General features: G+C 37.9%; 1 protein-coding gene across 1 annotated transcript in view; it reads left to right on the top strand.

The window, feature by feature from the left end:
* Positions 1-801: 801 nt before the first annotated feature.
* agps (alkylglycerone phosphate synthase) overlaps positions 802-19882 on the top strand; it is a 35109-nt gene continuing 16028 nt past the window's right edge. Inside the window, exons 1-11 of the mRNA XM_060876574.1 lie at positions 802-1023; positions 7084-7173; positions 9942-10032; positions 10117-10237; positions 10424-10498; positions 12584-12655; positions 12776-12855; positions 14084-14164; positions 14547-14672; positions 14857-14965; positions 18819-18946. Coding sequence (XP_060732557.1) covers positions 845-1023; positions 7084-7173; positions 9942-10032; positions 10117-10237; positions 10424-10498; positions 12584-12655; positions 12776-12855; positions 14084-14164; positions 14547-14672; positions 14857-14965; positions 18819-18946 — 1152 coding nt within the window. The 5' untranslated portion in view covers positions 802-844. The remainder of the gene's footprint in view (positions 1024-7083; positions 7174-9941; positions 10033-10116; positions 10238-10423; positions 10499-12583; positions 12656-12775; positions 12856-14083; positions 14165-14546; positions 14673-14856; positions 14966-18818; positions 18947-19882) is intronic.

The following is a 19882-nucleotide window of genomic DNA, read 5'->3' on the forward strand; positions in this document are numbered from 1 at the left end:
GCTGTAATATAAATAAAACATATACTGCTAGGAATTTATGGCCTTCTGGAATTTGAATGTATTTTCAGTGTTTTGGGCATGTTTGCATAAATTCAGATACAAGTAGCCAACATCAAGATCATGTTCTCCCACTACCCCATACCTTCAATGAAATCCAGGCATCCAACATGCAATCACAACATTAGAAATGAAACCAAACTTATTTCAGTGAACATAAAGAATGGTGCCAATGTAAAATACTGGAGAAAGAAATAAAAGAGGTTTACTAGCATAATTTAAAAAAGAAATGAATTTAAATAGCCTGACAGTAGGCCTATTTGGAATTTGGAATAAAGTCAGAGTGAATGATCTGGTTGTCTTCCTAATAACTGTAATTAACCCAACACTCAATGATAAGATTCTCATCTGATGCTTAATGACAAAGTGGCATAAACACCATACACTTACCTTCTATTTGTATTTTCTTCTTGTCTGTTATCTATTCCTGATATTTCCAAGTTATTTGTTCTTTTTAAAAAAAACAATGTATTCCTCCAAAAGAAGCTCACACCGTACTTTATATTGGTGATAATAAACCATGACATTAAAAGATTTTACTAATATGTGTGCTAAAAGAGGTGGGCTCGCTATCAAAGCGGCTGCATAACGAACGGCTCCTGGATTATAAGTAGTCCACTCGTTTTAGTGTACACGCTTTCTTTCTCACGTTTTCTCATCGCCTGTATAGTGCACTTGTTTAGGGATCAGCCACGTGATTGGGATTCTACCTCTCCGTCTTACCCGTCTAGGAGCGGGCTGACCTCTGACAGTGCACCGCTTTCCGGCTCGCAAATACGGAAGCAGCATGGCGTCAAACACCGACATCTCCGAGCGCCAAAGAAGTGCACGGCAAAGACTGAGAATTATAGCCGGCCATTTGCAGCAAAGTGAGGGAAATGAACACACGGTGTTATCCACACAAGACTGTAAAGCCGAGACTCCAAGGTCCAGCGCTGTTAAAGTGACCGCGTTCCCGAAAAGAAGGTAAGCAGTGAGGATGCGGAGCAGAGTGAGCGCTCCTACTGCTGTTAGCCTAGCTACAGGAGCTAACATCTACTCTACATGACATTTACACCTTAATCAGCCCTTTTGTTTTCACACAGCTGCATTGCAATTGGTAGAGATGTTTTTCTAAAAAGAAAAAAACGCTTATGCTTTGTGCAGAATGGAAAAGTAGTTTGTTTAACTATGTTATTGACACGTGTTGTAACTTTAGGTGTGTCTATCAATATGACTGGGGTGTAAATAGGAAACAGTAACAGTAGAGATGTGTTCAATGAGCAGAATACAGAACTGCTGTCTCCAAACAACGTGTTCATTCATGCTGTAACGTGGGTGCGGTGGAGACACAGCTCTATGTCTCCAGTATGCCAACACTAATCCTCTCTCTCACTCCACTACAGGAAAGAAGGAACAGACATTTGACTCCACGCCCTTCCTTAAACCTGTTGCATTTTAAACCAGGGCTGCACAATATATCCTACTGCTGAATTCTTACATATGATTGGTCAGAAAGTGTTGCTTGATCTGCCATACAGCACTTCTGATTGTAGTCCCAACTGCAATGTTTATATATCACCGGGCTCCTTTTAATAAGTTGATGTTTCTATAGTGACAGTGTATACTATAGTGTACAGGGTGTGATAGGTGTAGGTGTCGATCTGACAAAGCTTCCTGTGGTCAGATGGAAGGATCGTCCAAGGTCCGTGCTTTATAACGGTCAGATGTAAAGTTGTTTTCTGACACAAGAAAACCCTCAGAGGAATGTATTGTTTTCTCTTGATGATCGTACGGGTTGTTATGTTGTCTTATAGAAGTAATTAGAAGTAAGCACAATAAAGTGATGGTGGGAACAACTGTTTATAGTTATAATGTAAGTGGCACTTTGGTATATGCTCTGATTGGGACTTTAAAATGGTAGCATAACACCAGGCAGCATTGTTGATTATTTCCCTCTAACAGACTGCCAATTGTGTTTTATTCCTTACATTTTGTTAATTGTTGTTACAAGAGATGAGCCACTTTTCTGACTCTCAGAGGCTCCAGATAAATTGTCTGTGGGAGATTTATAAAACTGTAGTGTTGTTGTGATACAGTAATGAAAGAAAGACCTTAAGGAATATGGCATTTAACCAATTTTTTTAATAATATATTTTATTTATAACCACGGTCATCGGATATTATTTTTGTCTATATCTTGCAGGTTAATTATAATTAAGGCTACCTCATTGAATTGGTCTTAACTGAGGGGTTAAATTATTTCAAATATGTCATTATTAAAGCAAATGTGATTAAAAACTTGTGTGATGTAACAGTTTTGTCCTAAGGGCTTTATTTAAATAACTGCACTTGGCTGGTTAGAGGTTTTTGGTAAACCAGAGGTTTGTAAGGGAAGTGATGTTCCCTGCGCTTCTCCAGTTTAAGGTCTGGCCTTAAAACCTGGCTTTCTGTTTAATTTAGAAAAAATACTACAAAACAAAACTCTGCACAAATAGCACCACTATATTTGACTAAAACTAATATTAGCCCTTGGGATTGTTCCTTTGTCTGTATAATGCAATAGTGTGTGTAACTTCTATTAACAGAATTTCATCATGAGTAGTTTGGACAGATTCTCACATCTGATTGGTTAAGGGATGTGGTGGTCTGACTTGAGCTTCCACAAAAGGAATGTTTGATTCTGCTGCTTTAAATGTGTAGTGACATCTAGTGTCAGACATTTACAATCCATGCTTATTCCTACCAAGCTTTCTCTGGATTCTTGAGCTTCATGGCAGACCCAGTGAATAAGCCTGTTCAGCAAACATTCCAGTGACTTGCAGCAGAGGAATTCAAGAGAGAACATGCTTCCATTCCGAATTTAGGAATGCTAATTAATAGCATTGTTGACTAGTACCTCTATTTTATGGTAAAGAAGTACTTATGGGGAACTAATGAAATTGTAGGGTATGTATATTTGCTTTCATTTTGAAGATTAGTACAAAAGCCTTAATAGCACACCAGAGTGGTTTATGTGTGCTTAATGGGCAACTGAAGAAAGATAAATCTAGCAAAGCTACAGTTACTCTGTTCTTGAGTTTTCAAGATTTACTCGGATTAGTTTATGGTTTTACTTGAGGAACGTTTACTTGGGAAGTCATTTTTCACATTTTAGACCAGAATGCTGTGCATGCCCAGAACAACAGGTTACAATACTCATCCTGAGTGTTGATGCTAAATGACTGATGGTACAAGCCTTAAGAGGTTTGAAAGACACTTGTCTTTGACCTAGAAATATACCCCTGAGGGAATCTAGGTCAGAAATGTATTATCTAATGTGTTAAATAGAGCATGGCGGTGGGGGTGACATTCTCCATATATCAGAAAAATCTTACAATATATTACTATAGTAGTAGTTTGTGGATTGATAAATGATTCTAGTGATATTTATTGGTACAACCTTTACAGGCCATTTTCTGTAAAAAGCCACAGTATTGTTAAGATGACATAGAAATGATATTTTAATAATTTGAACAATAGGCTAATTTGTTTATAAAATCTTTGATATTTAAATTTGTTAATGTAGTAAATATTTTGCAGTTAAATTTTAGCCCTTATAATTCAGTAACATTATATGTTTATCGCAGATGAAAATGTCTTGCACAAATTCCTTCTGTTTATTATCCTAGACTAGGTTAGTATATTATGAATATATGCATGAATATATTAATGTGCTAGCTCCTTTTAACACCTTTTCACTTATTTTCATGGCTTCAAATAGACATATGTGTATTTATGGATATTTAGATTTTTTTTATGGAGAAAAATATTCTGCATAAAATAAACAGTTTTACTCCCACATAGATCTTACGGTATGTCCCTAAGTTAAAGCCTATGTATTTTCTATACAGATTTTTTTAGGATGAGTTTATATAGGTGAGATTATAAATACACTCTCTTCTTCTAAGGGGAATTTCTTCATTGTCTTTTCAGTTTTGTGTATATAGAGATTATAATCTAAAGGCCAGAACAAATTATAATATGTTTTATCTTGTTTTAATTGGCTACTTCATGTAGATGAAATACTCCAATGAAGGTTAACTTGTTTTGGCATTCTTGTCTTGAAAGGTGAAAGGTCACAAATGGCTCATGGGATCCATCGCAAAAATACAATACTTGTTAATTAGCCTGAAAACATACAGCCCCCTCTGAAACTATTGGAAAGGCAAGGCCAAGTCTTTTGGGATACAATAGAACAATTTGGAATGTCATTAAAAAGGAAAGAAAGCCACAGGGCAGGGTGAAGTCTTTGAGAGAAGAAATATAAAGGCTAAGGAAAGTAATGGAAACGATACAATCGGGGTCAATCACGGTGTCATGGCTTGGGCTTGCATGGCTGCTTCTGGAAGAGACTCACTAATCTGTATTAATGATGTAACTCTATATTGATGCTAGCAGCAGAATGAATCTGGTCTACAGGAACATCCTGTTTGACAATGTACAAAAAAAACATCCTATCTAACTGGGAGTAACTTTATCACACAGCAAGACACCGACCCAAAACACACTGCCAACAACACAAATGACTTCACCGGGTGGAAAAAATGAAAGGTTTCACACTGGCCAAGACTTAACACAGATGAGTTTGCAATTCACCTACTGAAGAAGAGCCTGGAGGGAGAAACCCATAAAATTTTCAACTGAAAAACATCTCAAAATAATGGCCATCTAGGTGACCATCTTGATGCAGTTATTGCAGGCAAGGAATATGCAAGCATATATTAAATGTTATTTACGTTTCAAGTTAAGACTCATCTGTTCCAGTATATTTGGCTGGTTTGTCACCAAAAATACCATGTTTTAAGTGGTTTAACACATCTAGATCTAAATATTCAGAAATTAAAGTCTGATCTGTTGTCTGATTCATGTGTTGAGAACAAACCCAAATGTCGTCAGTGTAGCCCAAGCAAAATATTGGCCTTGCTGTTCTGTGGCTCTTCTTAATACTTTTGGAAGGGACTGTAATACACAAAACATTGTGTTCGAATTATGTTTTGGTGTTCCACTGTAATTTGTTGAAAAGTGCTTTTCGTAATGTCAGGTTTTGACCTGAATTAACAATAAAGGATGGAAGTGAAGTGTCTAAAATACCATTAACCTCGTTATTGACTGTGAGATAAAAAGACTATGGAACTCTAAACTGATTTATTCAACATTTTGCTGCTATTCTATCTCCCTCACCTTCATAAATATAACTTGTGTGTTTGTCAGCAGTCTGTATTGCAATCCAAACAACAAGAATCACTGACGTTTAGTCTTATTTTGAAGAATGGCTATGTATGCTTATTTTAACTGCCTAAATATTGATCTAACATTAGCCGATGTTTGGAACGCATATTTCTCATATACGTTCTTGAGTATATAATAGTAAATTTAGCCATTTTTGTTTTTACCCACCCATGTAGTTGAGCAACAGTCAGTGTCTTATAATTCTAACTGTAAACTTAGCTGTAAAATAGATAGCGATGCATCCATTACTGCCTACTTTAAAGACTACTGTGAAAATATAATGCAAGATTGTTTAGTTATTTGGTTTTAGGTGACTATTTCATCAAGGATTCCTCAGCGTAGATGTGTGTTGTGAGTAGTTGTCAGTAGAGTGCTGACTTTGTTCTGTTAATCCAGTGTTTGTTAGGCTGTCTGGGTTCTGTAGGCTGCTGCAGCCTGGTGCAGACAGGGCCAATGGACATTAGTGCTTCATCTCTGTCACCTCTCCTTTGTTATTTACCTTCATCCAGCATGGCCTGCGTTCATCACTATTCATATAGCTGTCACCCCACATGCAGCATATGAGTTATGGCATAGAAGCACAGATAAAATCAGGAGTTATGCTGGTTATTTATTCTGCTCTCTGACTCGTGTCCATTCAGACTTAACTGATTTAACACACATACACCTTTCTGTGTCTCTTTCTGGATGGATGAATTACTCATGAAGCTAGGTGTAGCTACATTTAAAAAAAAAAATAAAAAAAAACACTTACAAGAAAAAATATAGTTTATCTTTTATTGAAAATATCTTGAAAGTCAGTGACTAGGCTAGGTTTAGAATATACGTTAACATCACATTGGGTTAACTTTAAACTTTAAATTTCCATCTCTGTCTCTGGACAGTTTTGTGATAGTCTTGCATATCTCACCTGATGTGTTCTGATCAAGCAGGAGGAGGTAGTAGAGGACAATAATAACAGCAGACTTATAAAGGTGAACATGGTTGTGGTATCCTTTTCATTCCATTACCTTCTGGGTGACTGTTTAACAGGATTTGTTGTCTGTAAATAAGCGGTTTGTTTGGACTATTTTAGCAGCAGGGTTATGGTGACATTTCTGGGGAAACCCCTCTTGAAATAGATCTGTACTCTTGAAATAGATCCAGAAGCTCTGTCTAAATGTGCGTGCAGCTAAACCTGGCAAGGAAACACTTTCAAAATTAGATCATTATTACATTTAGAGTTGGCTTTGACCTGAACCCCTGACTCACTTGTGTGGATTTGTACACTAAATATAAGTGTGTCACATGTTCAGAATGTTGAGCTGAGGTCAGTGTTTCCAAGAGTGCGATCAGAAATCAGGTAGATGTCTATAAATCGAAATACTTTTGATCTGTCCAGTTATTAATGGCATGAAACAGATTTTTATCAGAACAAACTTTGGGCTTACTTTGTAAGATGGACCCAGAAAAACCTTTACAAGCACATTTAAAGAACAAATATGTGTATGGACTTTGCATGTATAAAATCTTATTCTTTTGGTCATTTATTACACAGTATCTGTTACATTGTATTGTTTAAATTGATTGATTAATTGGTTAATATGTTTCTGCCATGAAATCAGCCTATGAAGCTGATATGTCAGTAAACACAAATATAAACAAACAAACCAGATTTTATAAGGCAAACCAACTCTGTTAAAATTATGTAAAGGGGCAACAATTTCTCTCTCTCTCTCTCTCTCTCTCTCGCTCTCTCTCTCTCTCTCTCTCTCTCTCTCTCTCTCTCTCTCTCAGGCAAGAAATACTGAAGTGGAATGGCTGGGGTTACAGTGATTCACGTTTTTTCTTTAACAAGAAAGGCCAGGCTGAGTTTACAGGCAAAAGGTGAGTGTGCAAAAGAACAGTGGGTAAAGATCACATTTTGCACTGACCTATAAACTGTTGTAGAAATTACATTATTTACAGTCCAGTGTGACCCAAATGACGATGGGTTTCCTTCTGAGTCTGGTTCCTCTCAAGGTTTCTTCCACATATCATCTCAGGGAGTTTTTCCTTGCTGCTGTCGCCTCCGGCTTGCTCATTAGAGATTTTGAATTAATATTTTTAAATGAATTTTAAACTTTAAATGTATATATTCTATTTGTATCCTTATTATTATTATTATTTTATTATTATTTATTCATTTGTTTATTTTTTCTCTCTCTCTTCTGTTTCCATACTTCTGTAAAGCTGCTTTGAGACAATGGGAATTGTTAAAAGCGCTATCCAAATAAATAGAATTTTTAAATTGAATTGAAATATCACTTGGACCTTCTAGTTAAAACAAAAGTACAGAGATGAGGTGATGCCATGAAAGCAAAATAAGCACCCCAGACAAGCACTGACAAACTCCTGTATAATAATTAACAAACTATTTTTCTGAATGCATCTTACTGTAGCTTGTAGTTTTATGCTGCCGTTCTTTAGACAACACTGCAGTAGCATCAGATTGTGGAATTCTTCTTACCCTGGTAGAAATATACAGTTGCAAGGAACAATTATAGAGACTTTTTCTCCACTGACTCAATAAATTCTGTATTGTAGCTTTAACCCAAATTTACACATGAATAATACACACAGTTATTCCGAATCCCAAATTGGTTCCTGTTCCCTGTATATGCAGACAACACAGTGTGTAAGATAATGGGCTTGTAGAATCAATGATTTGCATCGTAGGGAAAATAGAAATAGAGTTTGAGCCACATAAAATGAAGCACAAGGAAAACCTTTTCAGTTTAACTAATTAATTGTAGCTTAATATCACTTCTTAATATCAACAAAGATATATTTTTGCAACATATCATAAGAAAGCATTGATAATATACATTAAATGACTACAAACTAGAACATGGGATATTCAACATCAAATGTAGAACATCCTGGGAAATGAAATTACATTTTTAACGATTAACTACAATAGATAATTATGCAAGTAAAAGACACAATGTGGAATATTAAAATGTATTAAGAATCCAATTAATAAAGGCATTGTTACACACTGACGTAACATTTAATCGAATTGTGAAGGCCTTCAAAGATTACAACCCCTAGTATACATAAAAGGACAGGGACATATAATTTGACAGCAAACAAAAATACTCCCTTTAATATGAGCATATCAGTGTGGAAGATAGAGAACAGGTCTGTGTCCTTGTATAAATGGAGTGAGCACCACCAACCACACTTCTGTGTTTCAGCAGCACACACACACCCCCACACACACTTTCATTGCTCAGGGTCTGTGCTCAGGCCAGAGTGGTGTGATAATGCCATCTAGTGTTAGCTGTGCTTTGCTCAGTGATGATAGAGGAGGATGAGAGAAGGAGAATTTATATAGATAGATATAATTTGGCTATGGATGCCAAATTTTAAAATCAGTTCTAGTTCTCTTTATATACCACAGAACATAATTATAGTAATTTAACATTATTATACTGTTTTATACTGGCAGTCGTTCATTTCCAATTACAAGCCATGATCTTACTTAGAGCAGCAAACAACTTTTGAATTGACATTTTCTTAATTCTATACAAATTTTATATGAAGCATCAAATCCAAAAGACTGTCTTGGAGTGATTCCATAGATCAATCCTACAGCAAGCTTTTTTCAGATATTTTCTGAAATAGATTCCTGTGTTCTGTTTGATATGCAAAAATTGAAGAAATGCATATAAATGTTAAATTACACTGGAAAGGAAGAATCAAAAAATTTTGGTGCCTTTGGCGACTTGATAATATAGTATAAAATCTGGCACATTACATGTAAATACATTACAAAATATATTTAAACAAATGTGGTATGTATAAATCATATAGTGGTGTGTGGAGTATATATTGTGTTTACAACATTTCTCTGGATGGTGTTCACACACAAGCAACAGCAGTAAGTGAAACATACTATAAGTGGCATGAGCTTGGACACCGTGAAAGAAGGGTAAGTTGTCCAGTTTGTTATTTTGGTGGTTTGGTGCTGAAACTACTTTGAAGTACAGCCGCAGAGAGACTGAAGTAATTAGTAAAGGCTTTGGAGAAGCTTGCAGCGGGGAGACTGAGTGGAGGAGATTCTCACACAGGCAGTGGGATCGATGACTGCCCTCAGCTCCACTTACTGTTCTACCACTTTAATCTGCCCAGAGAAACAAAGCTGCTCACACACCCCGGTTTTATTTCTCTTGATACTGACTTAAGGGAGACAGAGAAAGGGATTACACTAATCCTTGTTCCATTTCTCTCCTCCATTGTCCTTCTTGCCCTCTCTGACAGCATTTCCATTAGGGTGTGTGTGAGTTTATGCTCTGCTGGACAAACGCTCTGGTCAGTGCTTAGGAGTGACTCAGTTTCAGTCTTAAACTTGGCTTAGGAAGACAGCACCTATATTAAATCATGTACCCAATTGCCTTACTTTTTTAAATGACTATTAAACATCCCACTGTTATTCTTCATTTAGTCTCAGTGTTAGTATTTTGTTATATTGGTTTTAACTTGAACGTTGATTGTGGGGTCCAGAGCAGATTGTTTTTTATAAAACGTTTTATTTGGTATGGCTTAAGCTGTACTTTTGCAGCACTCTGAACTGAAATACTGTTATTGATGTGTCCTGGTGATTATTGTAGGTATCGGTTAAGTGGTCTGCTTCTACCCAGCCTGAAGGACTGGTTTGAGGGTACATTTGGTGCCAACCTACAACATAAAACCCCAGCTACAGTAAGTATGCACCTCACTGACTTGGTACTGGTAAAGAAGTGTGTGTAGGCATGTGGGCACACACAACTCTTTCTCCTGTCTCAGGCCAGTCTGAATGTGAGTGCGCTCCCACCCCCGAACCTGAGCGAGCTGTTTGTGGAGGAGCTGAAGGCTGCCGGTGTGGCCCTGTCAACTGACCCAGAGGACAGAGTGTTCCGCTCTCATGGTAATGAATGAAAATACCTCACCCGGTTCTTTTGCACGGCACCCACATGAAAAATGTTTAAACTAAATCAGAGAAGCTGAATAGGGATAGAAATGTTTGTTTCTATTTTAGTGTGTCCTGGGTTAAGTCCTGTCTTGATTCTTTCTGTTGGGCAGTGATGTAAAAGGGCTCTACTTCTCCATACAGGTCACTGCCTACATGAGATCTTTGCCTTGAGAGAGGGGAGAATTGGAAGAATACCAGACATGGTGGTTTGGCCAAGTGAGTACTTGAAAGATTGTGTATGTTTAAATGCACATGCATTGCAGGGATTTTTATCATGTAGGTGCACGACAGGGAAAATCGGAATAAACATTGAAGTAAATTTGCGAAACATTAAAATAGAACAAAACAGATTCACATTTTGATCCCGAGTTCAGGTTTCTGTGTTTTACAATTTCATAAACAAGGGCCTTCTAATTGTTCTGCAACTTCTGGAAATAATAGAGAGCCTGATTTTAAATATTCGGTTGTCTTTAATATTTGAAAATAGTATGAACTAATTTAGCAGATCCTGCAAATCCAATCCTTATTCAGCCATTTTTTCCCCCTCAAATTTCTTAAAGACTCTCACCTCCCACCTTCCACTCCCACCTACTTCAGTTAATTAAACCATTAATGATTAAAAGGTAACTTTGCTATAACTTAAAATGAGAACAATTTTTCACAGACATTTTCCCAGAACACAAACTCTAGCAGTATTTTTAGAGATAATAATTCCCATAATGAAGGAAGCACAGTAATGCACTCTGCTGACAGATGACAGATTTGTGCCAACTCAGCAATTCTCATATAGCCTATAAAGTCTATGATTTTGGGCTCATTACATCTTTTCTTAATGTGTGCTTCTGCTCAGCTATTGCTTAAGTTCCTAGTCCACGTCAGTATCTTTGTTACGGAAAACCTATCGATGGGCACTTGAACAGCTTGTTTTCAGTATATTTCAGTCATTTTTTTTAAAGGAGTTAGAACTCTTCTGCTGTCTAGTATAGTTTGCTCCAGTGATGTGAACACAGCTTATCAGCAGTTTATTAAACTTCTGCAGTATTCAGAAGTGTGTTTGTATTTATACTTCTTTTTATAAGAAGCCGTAAGATGTTCTGACCATTTACACTTTGTGTGTATTGGCATCTGCATGGTCTTTTGTGTACTGATTTACAGTAAGGATAAACCACTGTAATGGTACGGTCTATTTTCTTGTGTCTGTATACTTTTATAATTTCATGTTTTACTATGAACAGCACTGAACGTGCCAAGAACGAAAAAGTGTATTTGTTGCTTCACGTCTTTGTGTGTGGTGTACGGTTCGTGTATGCCATGAGCTGCTGCAGGCATGTCATAAAGGGTTAATCTCCAGCTCACTGCATCAGCAGGTAGGCTGCTTGTTAATATTCATGAGTGTGCGCTTTAATGAGACATGTCAGAAGGAAGTTTGACATCGAATAAAATGCTGGCTGTTTGAATTACTGCTCTCAGATTGGTGGATCTATTTCACCATGGAAATGAGCTCGGCGCTCTAGCTCAGACTTGATTAGTTGAGTCCCACATGGCCAGAAAACAATTCAGCCAGTCATCCTGCTGAACTCATACAGGAAAAGACCTTCAAGATGTGCTTCTAACAGTCTCTGTGATTCCTAGAACCAGAAGGGTGAGAGAGACTGTTCCTGACCTTTTATTTAATCTTTGAGCAATGTGTTGCTTATTCTTTTTGCATCTGCAAATCCCAGAATACAAAAGTAAAAAAAAAAAAAAAAGAGATACTGCACTATATATCTGTATCCTGTCCAGTGTTTGGTGTTTCATTTCAGGTAGATGTTCATTTCATTAGAGCTAAAGAGCAAGTCCTTCATTAGGCAGAGTTGCTTGATCTGTGAGCCTGCAGAAAAGCAGAATTGACTGTGCTGTGTCTGCATTTGTGTTCGATAATTGGCCGTACCTTTCTGGATGTCCAGCACTTCTAAAGTTCATGCCTTTCCCATTTATATTCCGTCACTGCAGGCTAGTGGATGTGCAGGAGGGGAAAAAAGAGGCGTATTCATGCTATTGGGGCAGTATGGGATGTTCCTTTCTTTCACATATATTTAGGGTGGGCAGGGCTAGTCACTCTTATTGGCTACAGATGGAAAGCGTTGATCCCACCCACAGAGAAGGAGGGGAGAGAACTCTAGTTTTTTCTTTGTCCACCCACTTTGTCTCCAACATCTCGCACAATCAAAAGAAACGTCTCATTCTGTCCTTTTCACCGATAAAGTCTGGACATGAATGTGCTTCTTTAATAGGCTATCATGTGTGTTGTGCCCTGTACAGGCTGTCACGATGATGTAGTGAAGATTGTGGAGCTGGCCTGCAAGCACAATGTGTGTGTTATACCGTTTGGAGGTGAGCACTCAACCCAGAAAACAACAGTTACAATCTATTGAACTGACCACTTCCTTTTTTCCATTGTCCAAATACCGCTGAATAAGTGCACCAAAGTCTCTATGTTTCTGTCTCTGTCAGGTGGTACAAGTGTGTCCAGTGCTCTCGAGTGCCCTCCAGAGGAGACTCGATCCATTGTCTCGCTAGACACCTCTCAGATGGTGGGCAAAAACATACAGTGACCATTCACATACACAATGGCAATTTGAATGTGAACTTAGTATGATTTAAAGCTCATTTGAAGCCATGTACAAGAACAGTGGAAGCTTACATGCTGCACATGAGGACCGTATGCTAAACCTGATTTATGTAACGTTTTGAGGCCTACACTCAGCTCTCTCTCACGTTCTTTCCCATCCTCATTCTCTTTCCTTCGCGCTCTCTCTCTTGCCCCCCGCCCTCTCTCTCTCGCTCTTTTTCTCTGAGCTGATGACCTATGTCAGAGGTCATAAGGTCGAGAGGGTGGGACATGAAAGGCAGCGGATGCCAGGGTTGGCTGGTTTATGGGCTCAGCCAGATGATTGATGGTTGAGAGTGGAGCTCATGCTGAGAGTATTCCATATCGTGAGCAACATTTGACCCTGGCAGGGAATTGTGGTATTGGGCCATAAACCAAAGTTAACTTTTTTACCCTGTGACGGGTGCCATCGAAGCATGATTAGAATGTCAAGAGACCTCTATTTTATAAAACAACAATGCCTTCTATTGATTTTTATTATACCGGCTAGATTCAGTTCAGAAAACTCCAGCAGCTCATGCAAACATTCTTTTTACTGTAATAGAACTAATTTGTGTTGCGTTTCCTTAGTGTAGGCATGATAGGAAATACTGCATGGAATGTCATTTTTTTTCTAATCAGTCCAGTTTTGGCTTGTAGTTGAGATCACATGGTCTGTTTGCCCTTCAGTGTGTGTGGAAAATCCTGCCACCTGACCTACAGTATGTGCTTTCATTTTCCTTTTCATAAAGCAAGCTCTTTTCCTCCCTAAAGTTTCTACCTCGGTTTACGCTTTTTTTCCTGTGTGGTGTTGTTGATCTCACACACACACACACACACACACAACCAACACATGCACCGTGTCTTCTAAAGCACACTAAGCCCAAACAACTGGACTGAATTTAAGGACTGTAATTCAGACAGATGGACAATTTTATGGAGTAGTGCAGACAGACAATGATATACACTGTCAACACAAGTACATTTTAATCAGAATCTTACTCTGGCTCTTTTTTGACCTCCTGGCTCTTTCCCTGCTGTCTCCTTCCTTCCATTACTCTTTCTTTCTGTTTTTTCTCTCTATCACATGTCTGAATTTCATATCTGCTTTTAATTTCTTGGCATAAGATTTCAGCAATTTTACTTGTTTTATTTTCCCTGTCTTTTTTCAGAATCGAATATTGTGGATTGATGAGAAAAACCTAACAGCCCATGTAGAGGCTGGCATCATTGGCCAGGACCTGGAAAGGCAGGTTAGTGACTAGTGTGAATTTGTTCTCCCTGAGCATCTGAGTCTGCAGCTATCACTCTGCACATTTATTTTCAACATGTGGATTGAGAGGCAGAGACTGGCACAGAGCTGGTGTTTTTTTTTTTTATACTATTACCCAAACACATCTAGCAGATGGCACCATCAAACTAATTCAGAAAAATGGCCTCTAGTATAATATAGAAGTGTGTGTGCGTGATGCATGTTAACAAGCCTATCACATACTCGCATGCGGGTGTTTTTGCTGCATTCTGAGTGCACAGATGGTATGCTGTTAAGGAGTCTGTTTCTGGGGGCTTGGTAATAAAACTGGGGTTGTGTGTATTCGAATCACCTGGGTGTATGTGTGTGTGCTGTTTCCTCAGCTGAATGAGAGTGGATATTGCACTGGACATGAGCCGGACTCTATGGAATTTAGCTCTCTCGGAGGCTGGGTGGCTACACGTGCATCAGGCATGAAGAAAAACATCTACGGCAACATCGAAGACCTGGTGTGCAGACTTTATCTACTCTATCACACAAATCAGACACAACCCATACTCACACATTACCTTGAGCATCTTGCACTTAGGGATATGGAGAAGACACATTTTTTCTTTTTCCCATCTATTGTTTTTAAGTGATGTTTTATTATTTATTACTTTATTGTGGCTGACATTAACTGTTAATTGTTAGGTGGTACATATAAAGATGGTGAGCCCTAGAGGTGTGATTGAGAAGAGCTGCCAGGGTCCACGAATGTCCACTGGGCCAGACATCCACCATTTCATCCTCGGATCTGAAGGTAGTGACAATGTGTTTGTCAGTGGGCATGAGTTTTCTGTTATTTTTGAGTGGGGTTAATTAACTAAAGAACACTGCTTTTTTCTAAATAGTACAAGGAAGAAAATACTACATTTTGGATACTAATAATCCTTTAAGTACTTCACATAGATACAGAATATTTATATTTTGTGTGTGTGTGTGTGTGTGGATCAGAGAGTGAGGATGTTATACCCCCACACATTTGTGGTGGCACATCCATAGCAATCCATTGGAAAATGGAGTGAGATTGTGTGCTATGAAGTCCTGAATTGTGCAAACAATAAAGCATGAAAGGTTGATTTTTTTTTTTCTGCTCTCAATAGCAGCTGTTGTAAACAAAGCAAACAGTGAACAGGAACACTGCTTCGCTGCACACGCTAATTAGGAGCAAAGGGTTTAGGGTGACCTTTTTCTTTTTTTTTTTCTTCTTTTTTTTAATGCTATGTTTTAGCAGTCATCTTTTTTCAGCTGCTAGTGCACACTCAGAATGTGGTGAAAATGTGGAATTACAGCAGAATGCTTTAAAATGATGAATTACCTGACCAATCAGGTCTCAGCTTGGGGGGTAAGTGAGAACACCCAATAGTGTTTGAAAAACTGAAAAGTGAAAATTATTCCATCTTCCTCTAAAAATTGCCAGTCTTCTCACTGTAGTTGAATTCAATGGAAATATGTTAATAAAAGAAAGAAATGAACTAAATTCTATATTTGATGTTAGTATTGTCAATAAATCTAATCTAGGTAGCTAGCCCATATAAATAGTTAGGTGATACAGTGTGATGCACAGCATGAGCCACTTGTTTCCTTCATATCAGTATGAAACTTGTTTCAACCTGTTCTGTTGTGCTTCATTGATCCAAGCTACCACACAGTCATGCTTTTGTGTAGTAGACAGTCATAGCCTAAGTTGATTTCAGTTGATGCAGAGGCAGCAGACAAACTCCCCCAGAACTACATTTCTATGTCCTTGTACATGCCCGCTGATAACACGACCATACGGCAGTGCTTATTAACAAATACAGGGACTGTTGGCATTACAACTGTGAACAGCTGCTAGTGTGTGGTGTAGACACACACACACACAGAAAGTGCATATGCCCCTAGCAGTCTGCAGGGAGATGGAATGATAGGTATTTGGATCCATTCTATTAGCTGTAAGACTATAAATGATTGCTGTACATCTGTAAATCTGACCGTTTCACCCACATACACTTCTGCACTCTCTCTTTGTCCTCTGCACTGCAAATTTCACTTCAGGCTAATCCAAAAATTGGTATTTTACTTCCAGCTGCAGTAAAGCATGGACTTTAGCAGGAGTAGGATAAAAGTCACAAATTACAGTACACAATCGCACTATAAATTATGATTAACCTTCCAGTATGCCTAACCTTCACTGGTAGAACTATTTTCCAAACACACATTTGGAAAGTTTTTTGGAGCGTCCGTAGTGCGAGAGTGTGGCTGTTTGTGGTCGGCTCTGTCAGTGTGGGAGGTCTGCTGGCCTCTGCATACTGTAACCCTCTGTTCTACCTGACATTACCATTTACCTTCTGCTTAAAATCCACCAGCAGCCCAAACTCTGTGTTCTGCAGAACAACACAACCCTTTCCCTGTTCCTCTCTTATTACATTCCTTTAGCTACCGCTTTTTTTTTTTTTTTGTCATGTCAGTTTCCAGGCAACCAAAACATGGAACTGGGCAACATATTGGAGCTTTTACTTGCTCAGTGGGCTAGCTAATTAAATTTATGATTTGTTCAACCCAGCCTTACTTTTGGTTCCTTTCAACTCAGACTCAGATGGTACTGATTATATTGTGCTTGGGTACAGATAATGGTATTAAAGGTGCAATAGTAATTTTATTTATTCTTTTGTTTGTACTTCGAAGATAAATAGAACACGATTATTTTTTAAACAAAACAATGCATTAAACTATGAACTTAACAAAACTGTAGGACGTCTCTGAGAAAGCCCTTTAGGAACACTGACATACGGTCTGGAATACTTGTCTGTGTTTTTGGGTCAACCTGGAGGCGGAGTTTTGTGACCATGAGAGAATCGTTCAAAGGTTGAACCAATCTAACTGTTAGAGACCTAATCTTGAAATAAAAAGAATAATCTTGACTAATGCATTTTTAAATATACAAAAAGTGTGTATGACAGAACCAGCAGAATTTGTTGTCACGTTGTTGTATTGGACCACTAGAGGGCAGCATGCCATGGTTCATTAAAGCCTCATTACAGCCATGCTACTAATACGAATTATTCTGAAAGTACATGTTATTTTTGTAAATAGTTGTTTATAATCACTTTCTTAATGCTGTCTTTATAAATACATTGGTTTATTACATTCTTATGAAAAAGAATGCTAATAGAAAACTTATATATTACTTCTATATTATACTAGAGGCTAATAGGAGCATTTACATTTGCCATATGTTAGCTCTTTTACTTGCTTTGCCCCCAAATTAATTGTTTTTTGTTTTCATAAACATTTATACTCCCATTAAGAAGACATCTGGATTTTTAAATTGTGTTTAAAATGACAGGGGCATTTAGATGCTAACAAATGAGTCTGTTTCACTTTCGTCTCACAGAAGTGACTCACTAAAGACAGAATTATAGCAGGGTTTTATGATGGCGCTTATGAGTATTTACTGTCAACTGGTTAAGATGAAAGTGCAGTAAATGTCCACCCTGTGACTGAGTGTTTATAGAGGAGGCTATTATGGCCATGTGTACTGTATGTAGGTGGTAGTAAACAGCCTTATTGGCATCTTTACTGTGTGCTTCAGCCCATTTGTTGGTTGTTTAGGTTATGCTTGCTTCCACGGTTTGCCTGTCAAGCAGAGAAGAGTTGGCTCTGAGACCGGCCCTTTTTTCTTTACACAAATCTGCACAGATGTACTTTCACACAGCATACTGAAATGCAGCTTTAATTTTCAAACACACAAACGCACAGAACAATAGTGCATGGCAGGACAGATGAGCTTCATGCACTGAAATTTCATTTTCTTTCTCTGTACTTTAGTATATTATAGCTACAATATTTCTAAAATAATTATGGAACTGAGAAAATCCAAGATTGTGTGGTTTCTTCCTCATTTCTTATCATATAATTTGCTTTTTTTAATCTATATATATATATATATATATATCTCATTTTATTTATTTTCTAGTTCAGTCTGTGGTGTCTGAATTCAGATTTGTCTCTATGTGGGCAAATGGCTTTCATCCAGAAGTTCATTTATAACGCCCCTCCTGGTTTTTATCACTGCTACTTTCTGCAGTCATACCTCCTGTGGGCAGAGCGCTGGCCTTCCATGGCTAAATGAACTGGCAACATGAGCCTCAAAGCAGCAGTGGTAGTTGAGCTCTCGGGGGTCGTGGAGCATGCTGGGATCCGGGCTTTAAGTCTAACAGTGTCTCCGGTGTTGGCTTGACACTTCCTTTGATACAGACCTGCTTTATTTCAACAACGCCAGAGCTGGTAAATCTCACACAGCCCCCCAGTGTTGGATGAAACCAGATCACCCAAGTGCAAATGAACACATTGGTCTCCAGTGGATAGACAAGGGGCTGGTCTGGACTGGGCAGGGTGTGTGTGTGTGTGTGTGTGTGTGTGTGTGTGTGTTGTGTGGGTGGGTGTGTCAGTCAGAGAGAGAATGTGAGTGAAAGCTCTACCTACATTAGAATGAGCCTCATCACAAATGATTTTATTTTCTCTAAACTAGATTAATAGATGCTGTGAAAACAACTTTTTTCGCTAAGTGTACAGTACATATATCTTTTTGTTGAACTTTGTTTCTGTGGTGTGGTGATTTTTTTTTTTAGGCACACTGGGTGTGGTCACCGAGGTTACAATAAAGATCCGTCCAGTCCCTGAGTATCAGAAATATGGCTCTGTCGTCTTCCCAAACTTCCAGCAGGGTGTGGCCTGTCTGCGAGAGGTGGCTAAACAGGTAACATCTCATAGTCTAACAACTAATTCAGCACATCTGTAATGTGATTGTATTCAGTGACTGGATATAAACCCGAATACACTTACTTGAGAGATACTGAATCTATTTTACTAGATTACAACTCCTACATTGTGGAACTTTCCCCAATATATAGTTCTAGAAATGACAGGCTTTCATGAACTAAAATATCCATGACTTCTACATGAATTTTAACCACTTTTAACCATTTTTTATTGGAGAAATATATTCAAACAGATCATCTTGGCAAAGAACAAAAGGTCCTCTGTATTTTCTTTATGCATACAAAAATCAACAAAATAGTTATCTTCCTTCTGCAATTATTTAGCATACACACACACATACACTATATATATTCTCTATACAATGATATATGGAGACCATGCATACAATATTCTAACTCTACCTATTAGCATTTTGACTTCTGGTTACCCCCAAAAAGTAAAAGATTATAAAGATTCTATTGTAATTGTGGTGCAGGAGCATCAGAGACAATTTAACATGAGTAACTGATTATAAAATTAATTGATATTGCATGTAACTATCCAGCAACTTTATCAAAGTTTGACGTTCACAGATTGAGTAAATCAAGTTTAGCTTGCAAGAATTAATTTAGGTCTTAATGGGCAAGTGCTTAATGGACAAAAGATTAGCCTGTGGCATATTGGAGTGATTACACCCAATTTATACAAATAGTTTCTGACCCAATGAAGAGAATGACAGTTTGAAGATTATATTACAGCTCCTCTAAACTACTGAGGGGATTCACACAAAATTACAAATAAATAAACGAATGAAAAATAACAAAAAAAAAAAAAACATATGTTTTCTTTGCTCTGTGAATTGTTAGTCCATCAGAGAAAGCTTTGCTGGCCCTGCCAGTGATGGCACTGTTATTGATGACTGTATGTTCTAGCT

This window comes from Tachysurus vachellii, chromosome 8 (assembly GCF_030014155.1).
Source record: "Tachysurus vachellii isolate PV-2020 chromosome 8, HZAU_Pvac_v1, whole genome shotgun sequence".
NCBI classification, from domain to species: domain Eukaryota; kingdom Metazoa; phylum Chordata; class Actinopteri; order Siluriformes; family Bagridae; genus Tachysurus; species Tachysurus vachellii.